At 39.1% G+C, this 13899-nt stretch overlaps 1 protein-coding gene across 1 annotated transcript in view; it reads left to right on the top strand.

Annotated features, from left to right (window-relative positions):
* The window catches only part of elapor2a (endosome-lysosome associated apoptosis and autophagy regulator family member 2a), a 36625-nt gene extending 23042 nt beyond the window's left edge, over positions 1-13583 (top strand). Inside the window, exons 6-22 of the mRNA XM_085282019.1 lie at positions 354-459; positions 562-714; positions 2071-2159; positions 2268-2448; positions 2546-2674; positions 4798-4888; positions 4991-5093; positions 5180-5317; positions 10114-10377; positions 10465-10638; positions 10732-10915; positions 11180-11276; positions 11363-11464; positions 11562-11688; positions 12089-12267; positions 12582-12750; positions 12866-13583. Coding sequence (XP_085138145.1) covers positions 354-459; positions 562-714; positions 2071-2159; positions 2268-2448; positions 2546-2674; positions 4798-4888; positions 4991-5093; positions 5180-5317; positions 10114-10377; positions 10465-10638; positions 10732-10915; positions 11180-11276; positions 11363-11464; positions 11562-11688; positions 12089-12267; positions 12582-12750; positions 12866-12934 — 2355 coding nt within the window. The 3' untranslated portion in view covers positions 12935-13583. The remainder of the gene's footprint in view (positions 1-353; positions 460-561; positions 715-2070; positions 2160-2267; positions 2449-2545; positions 2675-4797; positions 4889-4990; positions 5094-5179; positions 5318-10113; positions 10378-10464; positions 10639-10731; positions 10916-11179; positions 11277-11362; positions 11465-11561; positions 11689-12088; positions 12268-12581; positions 12751-12865) is intronic.
* Positions 13584-13899: the final 316 nt, after the last annotated feature.

The following is a 13899-nucleotide window of genomic DNA, read 5'->3' as shown; positions in this document are numbered from 1 at the left end:
TTGCTTCTTCTCGCAGGTTAGATTAGATTTGTTTGGTTCAAGAAAATTGTTCTGCTATTTTAATTCCTTAATAAGAAAAAAAATATATGAATTTACTTACGTGGCATTATATGCCATGAAAACAAAACAATCTGTATAAAGTTACTGTTGTCCTGCATACTTTGCAGTTTATGTTTTCTGAACTTGTGCTGTTAAGCTTTATATTTCATGGTTAGATGGCTATAGAGTTACAGCTTAGCTGCTGCAATTAAGCTGATCGCATATAATGACCTTTCTTAATTTTCAGATAGAATATTATATTAATTATTAATATTTAATCCCAAGCTGATGATGCATTGATATGTGTATTCTAGGTGAACCTGAAATCTGGCACCAACATCCTTTACTGGAGGACTGGTGGTGTTACGATGGGAAAAAAAGTGGTGAATCCTGCACTGCTAAAAAATATTCATATTGAGGGTTGGTGGTTACTTTTGCTTTTTTCTTTTTCTCTTTATAAAAAATGACAACAAAATAGATCAAACAGTTACGTCTTCTTTCTATCTTTTCTGCTCCGCTCAGGTGTTGCCTACACATCAGAGTGTTTTCCGTGTAAGCCGGGATCTTTCAGTCGAGTCCCTGGCTCCTCCTCATGTGAACCCTGTCCTCGGGACACCTATTCTGGCCATGGTGCCAGTTCCTGCACTCCCTGTAACACCAGCACTCAGTATGCAGGTATGAATAAAAAGCTAGATTTGCCATTTCAAATCTGTTTTGAATCCTAATTGCTATCACTGCTTTTTAGAGAAGCACATCTAAAGGATATAGATAGAGCTTGTCCTATTTTTATGTCACAGTTGTCAAACTTTAGACAAAGAAACACAGTGAGCCCGTGTGATCGCAAGGGAATAGCAGGTTTTGGCAACTGGGGCAGCAAAAGTAATGCTTGATCATTATGTTAGTATATTTGCTAACATATGTAATATGATAGGAAGGCAGCCAATGCACTAGAATCTTGAATTAGAAGTTTAGATTATTATTATTTTTTTTTCCCCAGGGGGTTTGAACGAGGACTTTTCAGTTAAAGTACTGTGGTTATTTTATTTGTATGATGTATCTTGTAACATACTTTTACATACTGCTACATAATGTTAACATACTTTTTGAAAATGTATTTAGTTGGATCTTTCTACTCAAGTGATTTAAAAAAATGTATTCACTTATTTTTAAAATTGGCCTGTACCATATTAAATAGGCACATCTCAGGATAAATACAGTATTAAGGACTGCCAATAAGTTGCACTCCTTTGGATTATGAACTAAATATGACACAACCTACTCCTTGCCTGGGACAATGATTGGCCATTTCTTGTAGATGCACTGTTGACCGATATGTATTTTGATGTTATTTTTTAATATTTTTTATTTGAGCTGTACTAGGTGATGTGTTTTATGAAGACCAAAAGGCAAAACCAGCTGATATGGCAATACAACTCTTCTTTGTACTTCAAACGAGTTGTTCAGACTGTTTAACCATCTAATGAAATTTAAGTTTTAAGATGAAAGAACAGACAATTCCACAGTTTTTACTGAGGCACACTCTGCCTTGATAAAGAATCATATAATGCATTTAATTAATTTTCTGTTTAGTAAAGTAATTTAAAAGTCACTGGATACAGCTAGATACGGTAGAGGATTAGGGCCACCGGGGGGAAAAAAAAAGTTTTCTTTTTCTTTTTTTTCCAGAATTCTGAAAAAAAAAAAATTCTAAGGAAAAAGTCAAAATTCTGAGCTTAACCTCAGAATTCTTTCTTTTGTCTCAGACTTCTGGAAAAGAAGAAAAAAATCACATGCCCACTTTTTTTCCCCAGTGGCCCTAGTCCTCTTTCCTAGCTAGATCATCCAGGGAATAAACATATTTTATTTAGTACATATTTTGCGACTGTTGCTTTGCTAGTGTTGTATCCATATAAAAGGAAATGGGGGTGGGGGGGATCGATTCTGCTTAAAATTGCTCCTGTTTTTAAATAATTATATTTGCTTTATATCTCCTATGCTAATATTAATATAATGTATCCCCACTTTTCCTAGCTGAGGGATCTGGCTCATGTAAGGACAGACCTCCCTGTTCCATGAAGGATTATTTCCAGATCCACACAGCTTGTGACCAAGAGCGCAAGGTGAGAGAAAAGAGGCTACCTCTTTACTAAAGAGCCTGTTGAGACTCGCTCTATAATCACAGTTTGTCCTTTTTATTCCAACTCACACCTTTTTTTATCTGATTTCAGACACAGGTCATATTTAAGTGGGTTGAACCTAAGATCTGTCTTGAGAATGTGACTGGAGCTGTGACATTGCCTCCAAGTGGAGAACGAGAGCCCTGCCCCCCCTGTAACCCTGGTTTCTATAACAATGACACGGCCACATGCTCACCATGTCCACCTGGGACCTTTTCCGATGGCATGAAACGTACTGAAAACTTTCTATCTTACAGTCCTCATTTGTCTTCCACTTACCTTTTGTTTCATGCGGTTTCCCAATTGTGTTTTTCACTGTTTGTCCCCAGCATGTCAGCAGTGTCCTGCAGGCTCTGAGCCCACCTTGGGTTATGAGTACAAATGGTGGAATGTTCTTCCTTCTAACATGAAGACTTCCTGTTTTAATGTCGGCAATTCCAAGTGTGACAGTATGAATGGTAGGTGTTTATGGCAAGACATGCCCACTTTTGCTCTTTCCCTCAATTCTGGTCTATTTTGTCACTGTATTGTGTGATGACTCCAATGAAGTGAATCAAAAAGCATGGCAAATATTTGGCTACCATTAGCAACACGCACTAACCGCAACACCCACACGACACTAACCGCAACACTGACACCAAGGCCCCCCACCCCCCACCCCCAACGACAACAATGATGCCAACAGCTCTTCCTTCTCCTCCAACAAACTAGTTAATTGTGCTCATGGCAAGGCAAGGCAAGTTTATTTGTATAGCACAATTCAACAACAAGGTGATTCAAAGTGCTTTACAGAGACATTAGAAACAAGAACAAATAAAAAGCATGATTTAAAATTGATTAAAACAAGCAAATAACCTAACTAACTAATTAACTAACAAACAAACAAACAAACAAAACAGTATATAAAATCAAAACAGATAAAATCAGAACAGTAGATAAAATCAGTAGTTAAATGTAAGTTTTGAAATTTAAGCTTAAAGTGTGGATTTGGTGCTTTATTCAAATGCAGCTGAGAACAGGTGAGTCTTCAACCTGGATTTAAATAAACTGAGTGTTTCAGCTGATCTGAGGCTTTCTGGGAGTTTGTTCCAGATATAAGGAGCATAAAAGCTGAATGCAGCTTCTCCGTGTCTGGTTCTGACTCTGGGAACTGATAAAAGACCGGATCCAGATGACCTGAGGGATCTGGATGGTTCATACTGGGTCAGGAGGTCATTGATGTATTTTGGTCCTAAACCATTCAGAGCTTTATAGACCAGCATCAGAACTTTAAAGTCTATCCTCTGACGGACAGGCAGCCAGTGTAAAGACCTCAGAGCTGGACTGATGTGGTCCACTTTTTTGGTCTTAGTGAGGACTCGAGCAGCAGAGTTCTGAATGAGCTGTAGTTGTCTGACTGATTTTTTTTTTTTTAGGTAGACCTGTAAAGATGCTGTTACAGTAATCAAGCCTACTAAAGATGAATGCATGGACTAGTTTTTCCAGGTCCTGTTGAGACATCAGATCTTTTATCCTTGATATATTCTTGAGGTGATAGTAAGCTGACTTTGTTATTGTCTTAATGTGTTTTTCTAAGTTTAGGTCTGCATCCATCACTACACCCAAATTTCTCGCCTGGTTTGTGGTTTTTAGATGTATAGATTGAAGTTCTCTGGTGACCTGTAATCGTTTTTCTTTGGCGCCAAAGACTATTACCTCAGTTTTGTTTTTGTTTAGCTGGAGAAAATTGTGGCACAACCAGTCATTGATTTCCTCAATGCATTTACCAAGAGCCTGTACAGGGCCTCGGTCTCCTGGTGACATTGTGATATATATTTGTGTGTCATCTGCATAGCTGTGATAGTTTATTTTGTTGTTGTTTATAATCTGTGCCAGTGGGAGCATGTAGATGTTAAACAGAAGGGGTCCCAAGATGGAACCTTGGGGAACTCCACATGTGATACTTGTCTGCTCAGATGTGAAGTTACCTATTGATACAAAGTATTTCCTGTTTTCTACGTATGTTTTGAACCAGTTTAGTACAGTTCCTGAAAGACCTGTCCAGTTCTCCAGTCGTTTGAGTAATATGTTGTGGTCAACTGTATCAAATGCTGCACTGAGATCCAGTAAAACTAGGACTGACATTTTTCCACTGTCTGGGGAGGAGGTGGGACGGTTTATCTTTATTTTAAGCAAATACACCAGAGTTCATGCAGTTTTCTAAATGTCTATACATTATTATACTTTATTTATTTATTTAAGATAAGATAAGATAACCTTTATTAGTCCCACACGTGGGAAATTTGTTTTGTCACAGCAGGAAGTGGACAGTGCAAAAGTTATGAGGCAAAAATTAGAATACAATAAGAATAAATACAGTACACAACTGTACAGAATAGAATAAAATAAAATACTATATACAGTAGAATAAAATAAAATAAATATACAATAAGATAAAAATAGAATACAAATACTATATACAACTGAGTAAAAATACAACGATGACAGAAAGGATTATTGCACTTAGTATTATTGCATATGTATGGATGTGTGTGCTTGATCAGTTATTTATTTATTTATTTATTTATTTATTTATTTTCAGGTTGGGAGGTTGCAGGTAATCACATCCAGGCTGGAGCCGGAAGCTCTGATAATGATTACCTCATCCTCAACCTCCATGTTCCTGGATTCAAGTAAGGATAGTAGCTTTGAGTTTTTTAGCCTCCATCACTTTTGCCACTGAGCTATTTCTTTCAGCTGTGACTAATTCCCTTCTTCTGTTTATTTGCCATCAGGCTTCCTACTTCAGTGTCGAGTCATTCAGGGGAAGAATTTGGTCGCATTACATTTGAATTTGAAACTTCTTGCACAGCTGACTGTGAGCTCTACTTCATGATGGTGAGAAGAGTTACTGACATGATTGCTGCTCTGAAAAATGTTACCATAGATTTTCAAACCAGAAATTTGTCTAATGAATCTTTTAGGATGTAAACAGGAAGAGTACAAAAATAGTGGAGTCTTGGGAGAAAAACAAAACAAGGCAAACCTACACACACATCATGACAAAGAATGCTTCAGTTTCCTACACATGGGCCTTCCAGAGGACTAACCAAGCTTCAGATGTGAGTAGAAGTACACAATTACACACAGATATGAACTAATTTAAACTACATTCACTTCAAAGCTGTCAGTGAACGATGTTCATTAATACTTTCCACCCATCCATCCATTTCCTTCCACTTATCCGGGGCTGGGTCATTAGGGCAGCAACCTAAGTAGAGACACCCAGACAGACCTCCCTCTCCCTGGCCACCTCCTCCAGCTTGTCTGGGGGAACACAAAGGTGTTCCCAGGCCAAATGAGAGATATAATCTCTCAAGCTTGGCCTGGGTCTGCAACGCAGCATCCTCCCAGTGGGTTATGCCTGGAACACATCACCCTGGAGACCCCAGCAGGCATCCTTGTCAGATCACCTCAATTGGCTCCTTTCGATGTGGAGGAGTAGCAGCTCTACTCTGAGCCTCTCCCAGATGGCCAAACTCCTCACTTTATCTCCAAGGGAGAGGCCAGCCACACTTCAGAGGAGGCCCATTTCCGTCACTTGTATCCACGATCTCGTTTTTTGGTCACTACTCAAAGGTCGTGAGCATAGCTGAGGGTAGGGACGTAGACCGGGAAATTGAGAGCTTAGCTTTTAAGTGCAGGTCTCTCTTCACTACAACAGACCGGTACAGCATTCGCATCACTGGCGCTGCAGCACCAATCTGTCTGTCAATCTCCTACTCCCCTCTTCCCTCGCTTGTGAACAAGACCCCAAGATACTGACCCAAGGCACTCCACTTGGGGCAGGAACTCGTCCCTAACCTGGTTTAGTATGGACATGGCACCCTTTTCTGGCTGAGGACCATGGCCTCAGACTTGGAGGTGGTGATTCTCATCCTGCTGCTGGAGGCCACCGCCTGATGAAGTCAATGGAGCCACATCTGCGAAAGGCAGAGATGAGATTCTGAGACCACCCAAGTTGAAGCTTTCTGTCACTTGGCCTAGAAATTCTGCCCATTTAAATTATAAATTGAATCTGTAACAAACGGCAACCCTGGTTTATTTATTTGTTTATTTATAAGGAACCCCATTAGCTTCCACAACAGTGGTTGCTAGTCTTCCTGGGGCCCAAACCATCAAATACCACCAAATAAAATGTTACACAATGAGTTGGATGCAAATTGTCCACATAATTTGGCTCTTAGATCCACAATAAGGTTTTACAATTCTGAAAATGTAAACATGTGAATATTAAAAATTATATAAAAAAGCAAAAAAACCAAAACAAAACACTCAAACAAAATACACAATTTCCATTACAAGTGACATTACCCTCTACAATTTTTACAAATAAATTAAAAACTGCCTAAATAGGCTTTTAGGTGATTTTTAAAATTATGAATAGAAGCCAATTCTCTAATTGCATAAGGGAACTTATTCCACTGAAAAGATGCTCTAAATATAACAGAGTTTTTCAAAAAGTTACTTTTAACTCGAGGAGTTACTAAATTGTGGTTACGGTAGTTGAGAATCGTGTAGCATGATTATGTATTTCATCTGGATACTGCAACTGAGCATAAAAAAAGTGTGGTGTGTTTACCAGTATTGCTTTCTTTAAAAATACAAGTAATCCATAGTATAATTTAGCTTGTACAGAAAGCCAAGAAAGTTTATCGTGCATTTTATCAATACTTGTATAATATGAACACCTTAACACTAATCTGGCCGCCCTATTTTGGACTAACTGAAGTCTGTTCAGATCGGTCTTATTAGCTGCTGACCAAATGATTGAGCAGTACTCTAGATGAGATAATACTAGTGCATTAATGACATCTTTCATAATTGAAGAAGTGATATAAAAAGAGCATTTCCTAGCTATAGCTGTGCCCTGTCCCATTTTCTTAATAACAGAGTTGATGTGCTGAGACCATGAAAGGTGGTGGTTTATGGTAACACCAAGTAATTTAATCTGGGTGACCTGTTCTAATACCAATCCAGCTATGGAAAGATTTAGTTGTGGGCTGTTGACTAAGCGTCCTCTACTTCCTATTAACATGGATTTGGATTTAGACACGTTTAAAATCATGTTGTTTTTACTTATCCAATCAAACACGTTCAGCAAATCTAGTTGTAATACGCTTGTCAATTCAGAGTGGCTACTGGCTGAATAAAACATGGTGGAATCATCAGCATACATTACAAGATGAGATTTATCCAGGACATACGGCAAATCATTTGTAAAGACTGAGTAGAGAAGTGGACCGAGGCAGCTGCCTTGGGGTAGACCACAGTTCATTTCACAGCCCTCCGAGAAATAACCATTATAATAAACCTTTTGCCTTCTTCCAGACAAATAACTTTCCATCCAGCACAAAGCAGCTGGTGAAAATCCATAACATTTTAGTTTATCTATCAAAATATCATGATTTATCAAATCAAATGCAGCACTAAAATCCAAAAATACCACCCCGGCCAAATTCCCATTATCTAGATATTTGTACCAGTTATCTGTCATGTGAATGAGAGCTGAACTGGTGGAATAACCAGGTTTGTAGGCATGTTGAAACTGAGTGAGTAACTGATTTTCTGTTAGGTAATGTTGAATTTGTTCATAGACAATCCTCTCCATAATTTTACTTAGAACGGGGAGTAGACTAATAGGTCTGCTATTGACACCATTAAAAACGTCATTCTTGTTTTTAGGAATGGGAATTATTTTCGATTCTTTCCACTGCAATGGAAATAAGCTGCATGCCAAAGATCTATTAAATATGTGACATATAGGAAGGGACACAAACTTGGCTGCAACTTTGAGCAGTTTACTGTCTATGTTATCAGAGCCGGAGGATGTATCGTCAGGAAGTGATATCAATAAGCGCTCTACCATCTCCGCATTCACTGCCTCAAACTTAAATTGGCATTGCTTATTATTCATGATAACATCCTGTATAAGACGACGTGATAAGGTGGGATCGCCTCTGCTCATATTAGATTTTAAATTTGTTATTTTATTGCTGTAATAATTCGCAAAATAATTGGCTATGTCCTTAGCTTTACTTATAAACGTACCACCCGTGTAGATGTGAGACATCACCGGAGCAAGCTCTCTACCCATTATATTATTTAAAACTTTCCACACCTTTTTGCTGTCCTTATTGGCCTCCTTGAGCTTAAGTTGATAATATTCTTTCTTCTTGCGCCTATTCAATTTAGTTACTTGATTTCTTAACTCGCGATATCGTGCCCACTCTTGTGGACTGACAGACTTATGTGCTTTTGCTTTTGCTATATCCCTTTCTGACATTGCAACCTTAAGTTCATTATCTAACCAAGGTGCGTAGTTCTTTTTAACAGTAAATCTTTTTAAGGGGGCATGTTTGTCAGCCAGGTAGCAAAAGTTTTCAATAAACATAGATAATGCCATATCAGGGTCACTCTCGAGGCAGATGTCAGTCCAGTGAATTTCTTTTACGTCATTAATATACTTATCTGCATTGAAATTTTTGTATGATCTATGAAAAATAATCTTTTGTGCAGTTTTCAGTGGTTTCATTTTCTTGGTCAAACCTACAAGATTATGGTCACTATAGCCAACTGGAATAGAAACAATATTAGAGCAATGCTCAGGAACATTTATATATATATATATGATCAATACATGATGATGACCTATGACCTCCTGCGTTGACCGTGACCCGGGTGGGAATGGTGATCATCTGAGACAGGCAACAAGCCGACGCTGATGAACTTATCTTTTTCCTTAAAGGACAAGAAGGAGCTGACCAATTGATATTAAAGTCTCCTAATAAGAACATGTCTTTGTTTTCCTCAGTTACTTTTTCCCTGGTAGAGTCCAACACCCACTGGGAAGCCTGACTTATTACAGGCTATGCAGACCAAGCTCTTGCAATGGTGGCAAAAGGATCAACTGGCTCAAAGCAACGGGCCAGACACCCCATACTCCTGAAACACCTCCCACAGAACTCTCTGAGGCACATGGTCAGATGCTTTCTCCAAGTCCACAAAACACATGTAGATTGGTTGGGCAACCTCCCATGCACCCCCAAATATCCTCAAAAGGGTAAAGAGGTGGTCCAGTGTTCAGCGACCGGGACAAAAACCGCATTGTTGCTCCTGTGTCCAAAGTTCAGTCTTTGTACAACACCCAGAGCCTTTAGGAACCTCATCCACTCCAGGGGCTATCCCACCAAAGAGTTGGTGGTGATAGAGTCATCTATCACCAGGGGTGACCCCACCCCTGGTGATAGATGACTCGCCCCCCTCCTCCCCAGACTCTGCTTCCTCTATGGAAGATCCCACAGTCCCACCTGAGCCAACTCACCACCAGGTGGTGATCAGCTGTCAGCTCAGCACCTCTCTTCACCCAAGTGTCTAGCACATACAGCTGCAGATCTGATGATACAGTTACAAAATCGATCACTGACGTGTGGGCTAGGGTGTCCTTTAAAATTATAAATATATTTATATATTATTAATTAGAGTTATATATAAATATATAACTCTAATTTAATTTACCTCAAATATTTTAGTTATCTCATATAATTGCAAACCTTATTACATATCATAAAGTGCAAAACTGTAAAAGAATAGCAGTAACCTTTGCTTCTTGCTTTTTGTTTTAAACTGTCTTTGGTTGCTGTTGTTGTCGTTGTGTTGTAATTTGTGCAATAGCTAATAAAATCTGAAATGACTGAGTTCTTGAGGTCAGACCACTTTAGGCACACCAAGTACTCCCTTCTTTTTGGTTCTAAAGATCAATTCTGAAGTGTCATTCAGTGTCTTGCACAATATATCAACACTGGAGATTTTATTTCATGTCATCTAGCTGATGTGTATTTATCTCTCTCTACCTAAGGTACGACAGTATGTCAAAGATGTGGCGCGAATCTACTCCATCACTGTGAGTAACGCGGTGGACGGAGTGTCCTCTAGCTGTCGGGTTTGTGCCCTCGGTGCACAACCGTCCAGCTCTGCGTGTGTGCCGTGCCCACCTGGGCATTACATAGACGCAAGTACGAGCCAGTGCACAGAGTGTCCACCTAACACATACCTGATGCCTCACGCTGCACCAGGCCCTGATGCCTGCAAATCCTGTGGACCTTCCAGCAAAAGTGACAAGGTTTGTTGCTATGATTGAGAAAGAATTTAAGAAAATTCTTGTTATCAGTAAGGCGGTACACCAGATACCTGTGTATTTGTTTTCCAGGAGCACAGCTTATGCTATAGTGACTGTCACTTCACCTACACAGAAGGCAATGCCACTCTGACTTTTGACTTCAGCTCACTTGGGCCAGTGGGGTCACTGATGAATGGCCCAAGCTTTACCTCAAAAGGAACCAAGTACTTCCATCACTTCAATATCAGTATCTGTGGAGGAAAGGTGTGCAAAGATGAAAATGCGCAGAAAATCCTGCAATTTTAAATGTGTTGTGCACAAATTGAATGTCATTGCAATTTTCTCTTTTTCTTTAAGGGTCAGTTGGCAGTATGTACAGACAATGTAACAGACCTATCCATCACTGACTCCCAGAGAGAAAAGGAAGGGCCCAATGCCATCACGACCTTCATCTGTCAATCAACAATAATCCCAGCTAGTGGACGAGGATTCCACACAGCCCTCTCCTCGCAGTCCATTAACCTGGCTGACACATTTGTTGGTTAGTGAGCATCAAACACAGACGGTGGCAGTGAAGAGAATTGAATTTAGGTTTACTTTTTTTATGCCTCTATTTTTATTTTAAAAGAATAAAATAATATGTGATAATAAGTAAAAGGTCCTTTTTTGTGGGGATCATTACTCGTATAATATAAAAGGTCTTTTTTGCTTGTCTTTAAATGTTAAACTCCTGTCATAGAAAAGATTAAAGACAAATTAAAAGTAGACATATTATTAAGTAATACATTTCTATAAATATTAACAGGGACAACTGTGGATAACAACCTTGAAGGAATAAGTGTAACACCAGATCTGTTTCCCAAGACCTCCAAGAAAGTTCCTGATGTCAACTTTTACTACAGGTGCCTATCATTACAGGCATTATTTATAGAGTGGAAAAAAAAATCACTGCTTTAAGCTTCTTGCTTTCTGTGCTTTTTGGTGTAAGGTCTTTGGAGACAACTTCATCTTGCGAGTCGGGTCGGAGCGTGGTGGTGACACTTCGCTGTAACCCAGACAAGAGCACTACGGGGGAGCTCTCAGTACCCAGGTCTTTCTCATCAACGTCTCTCTAATTTTCATGTGTTTGTCACTGTTCTGTGCTGTGGTCCAGCTTACTGAACAAATTGTGCCTTTGGCTATTTCAGTCAGTGTCCTGCTGGAACGTGTGATGGTTGCACCTTTCAATTCTTATGGGAGAGCTCAGGGGCTTGTCCTACATGCACAGAAAGAGACTACCATCAGATAGAGGGAGTCTGCAAGGGAGGAAATCAGGTGTGTGTGTGGACATATACTTGTCTATGAGTACTGGATTTTTCTTAAAGGCATGTTTGATGTGAATTAAAACAGACTGTGTACTGCAGCTTTCATTTGAAGTGGTTTATATTCACCTCCGATTTTAAAATTCTTATCCAATTTTATAGCCAGCCAAGCAACCAAACGGGTTATAATTCCACAACCGTTCATGGTAACAAGCCTAAAGGTTGTTAGCATCCAAAATATCCATGTATGTAGAAAAATCCCACAAAGCTTAAAGTCAGCACTATAACAGTCTTTGTTTCACTTAAAATGCAGGTTGCTGGAATGAAGACAAACCTATTGAACACTTCAAATTTCATATTTACACTTACTAGTGTATGCGCTGTCCCATTCATGTGTGTATATCCACCCTTAGGACTTGCTGTATGTGTGGAATGAACCAAAGCTGTGCATGGGTGGTGTGCCCTTGCCTGCTAAGAAAACACAGACCTGTGAGGGCATTGAGTTCTGGATCCAGCTTGGTGCAGGACTGGGAGCTTTCACTGCAGTGTTGCTCGTTTCCCTGACCTGCTATTTCTGGAAGAAGAACAAACGGTATCTTTAGCCTCTTGTTCTTTAACTTCTCACATCATTATTTAATTACATGTTTTCTCATTTTCCCCTTAATTCCCCTTAATATTCTCCCCTTCTCCCTTTCTCACCTTCTTCCTCATCACTGCTGTAAGATTTTAGCTTCACATGTTTTGTTTTCTTTCCTTAACTTTGTCTCTTCTTCTCCATTATTACCAAATCCCATCTCTTGCCATTCTGTCTCTGTAACGTCACAGTATTTATGTGAAGATTCTTCGTCTTCTTCTTCTTCTTGTAAATTTCTGCAGTATTGATTCTGTCACTTGTCTCTGTGCAAGGTTGGAGTATAAGTACTCCCGGCTGGTGATGTCTGCTAATAAGGAATGTGAAATGCCAGTGGCTGACAGCTGTGCTGTGATGGAGGGGGAGAATGAGGCAGACATGGAGGATGAAGTTGTATACACAAAACCTTCTCTACTTGGAAAACTCAAAGCCATAGCATCCAAGGTGAGAGACACAGTATCACTATACTTTTAAAACCACAAAGTTCCACAGTGGTAAAAAAACAAACAAACAAACTATATAGTGTTGCAAAATAATTCTCTTTTCGTTTTCATTTTAGAGAAATGGAGATAACTATGAAAATGTGCAGCTAAATTCGGCTCATTCCAAAACATTGGTGTGGAGCTAGAGTGGAAGAACCGTGAAGGGGGCTGAGGGGAGAAATCAGACCTTCAAGAGACTTTTCCCACTTTGTGACCCCTATCTAACTATCCCCTTTATAAGCTTTGATACCTGGAACACCAACTGTTTGTATGTGCACACACATATAGACATAACATCAGAGCCATGCTCAAACGAGTCACACTAACCTGGTGGCCTTAAAGCTTGGTACGATGGAGCTGTCCAGTTAAAGACTGTGAAGCAGGTGTGTGGCTGACACTTCCTGATAGCTGTCTGATTCTAATTTATTTCAGGAAAAAATTGATAGAAGAGCTCAGGGTAAGACAAAGACCTATTTAAGATGTCCTGTTTTGCTATTTTTCTCTCTTCAGTTTGCGTATCGTCCAATATTTCGTTGATACCTGTGGTATAGTTCATCTTCAGGAAAGCTATGATTTGCCTTTCCATATCCCACAGATGTTTACACAGATGGTTTATTCTTTTCATGTACAATCATTACCTTCTCATGTTTTTGTTGTTTTTTTTTTTTTTTTATTTGAAATTATATAATGAAGAGAACTACTGATCAGTTGAAATTTGAATTTGCCATATTCTGTTTGGGTTGTGGTGTGGACTGTCCATGTACTTCAAATAAATCATGATGTATTTATGTATAATCTGACTCAGTTTGATTATCTTATTAAAAAGCTGCTGAAAAATTAAGCAATAAATACATTTGACTTAAGGTTAAGTCAAATGTATTTGTTCAATACTATTTAGACTCAAGGTACTTTTGCATGCTTTGCAGACTGAAAAGAGGAATACAAAGAGACATTTAAAACATCTGTAAACATATGTATACAAGCTTGCACAAACAGTCATTATTAAAATATGAAGACATTTCACAGATGTCCAGTTATATAGATCTGGTGCACTTGCTTCTATTTTAATGGGATTGTCACCAAAAATTCAAGTTGTTTCTAATACGGCCTT

The sequence above is a fragment of the Mchenga conophoros genome, linkage group LG7 (assembly GCF_057382185.1).
Source record: "Mchenga conophoros isolate Kocher_MC1m ecotype Shallow Benthic linkage group LG7, M_conophoros_male_GT1.1, whole genome shotgun sequence".
In the NCBI taxonomy this organism is placed as follows: Eukaryota; Metazoa; Chordata; class Actinopteri; order Cichliformes; family Cichlidae; genus Mchenga; species Mchenga conophoros.
This window is presented reverse-complemented; position numbering and strand designations above follow the sequence as displayed.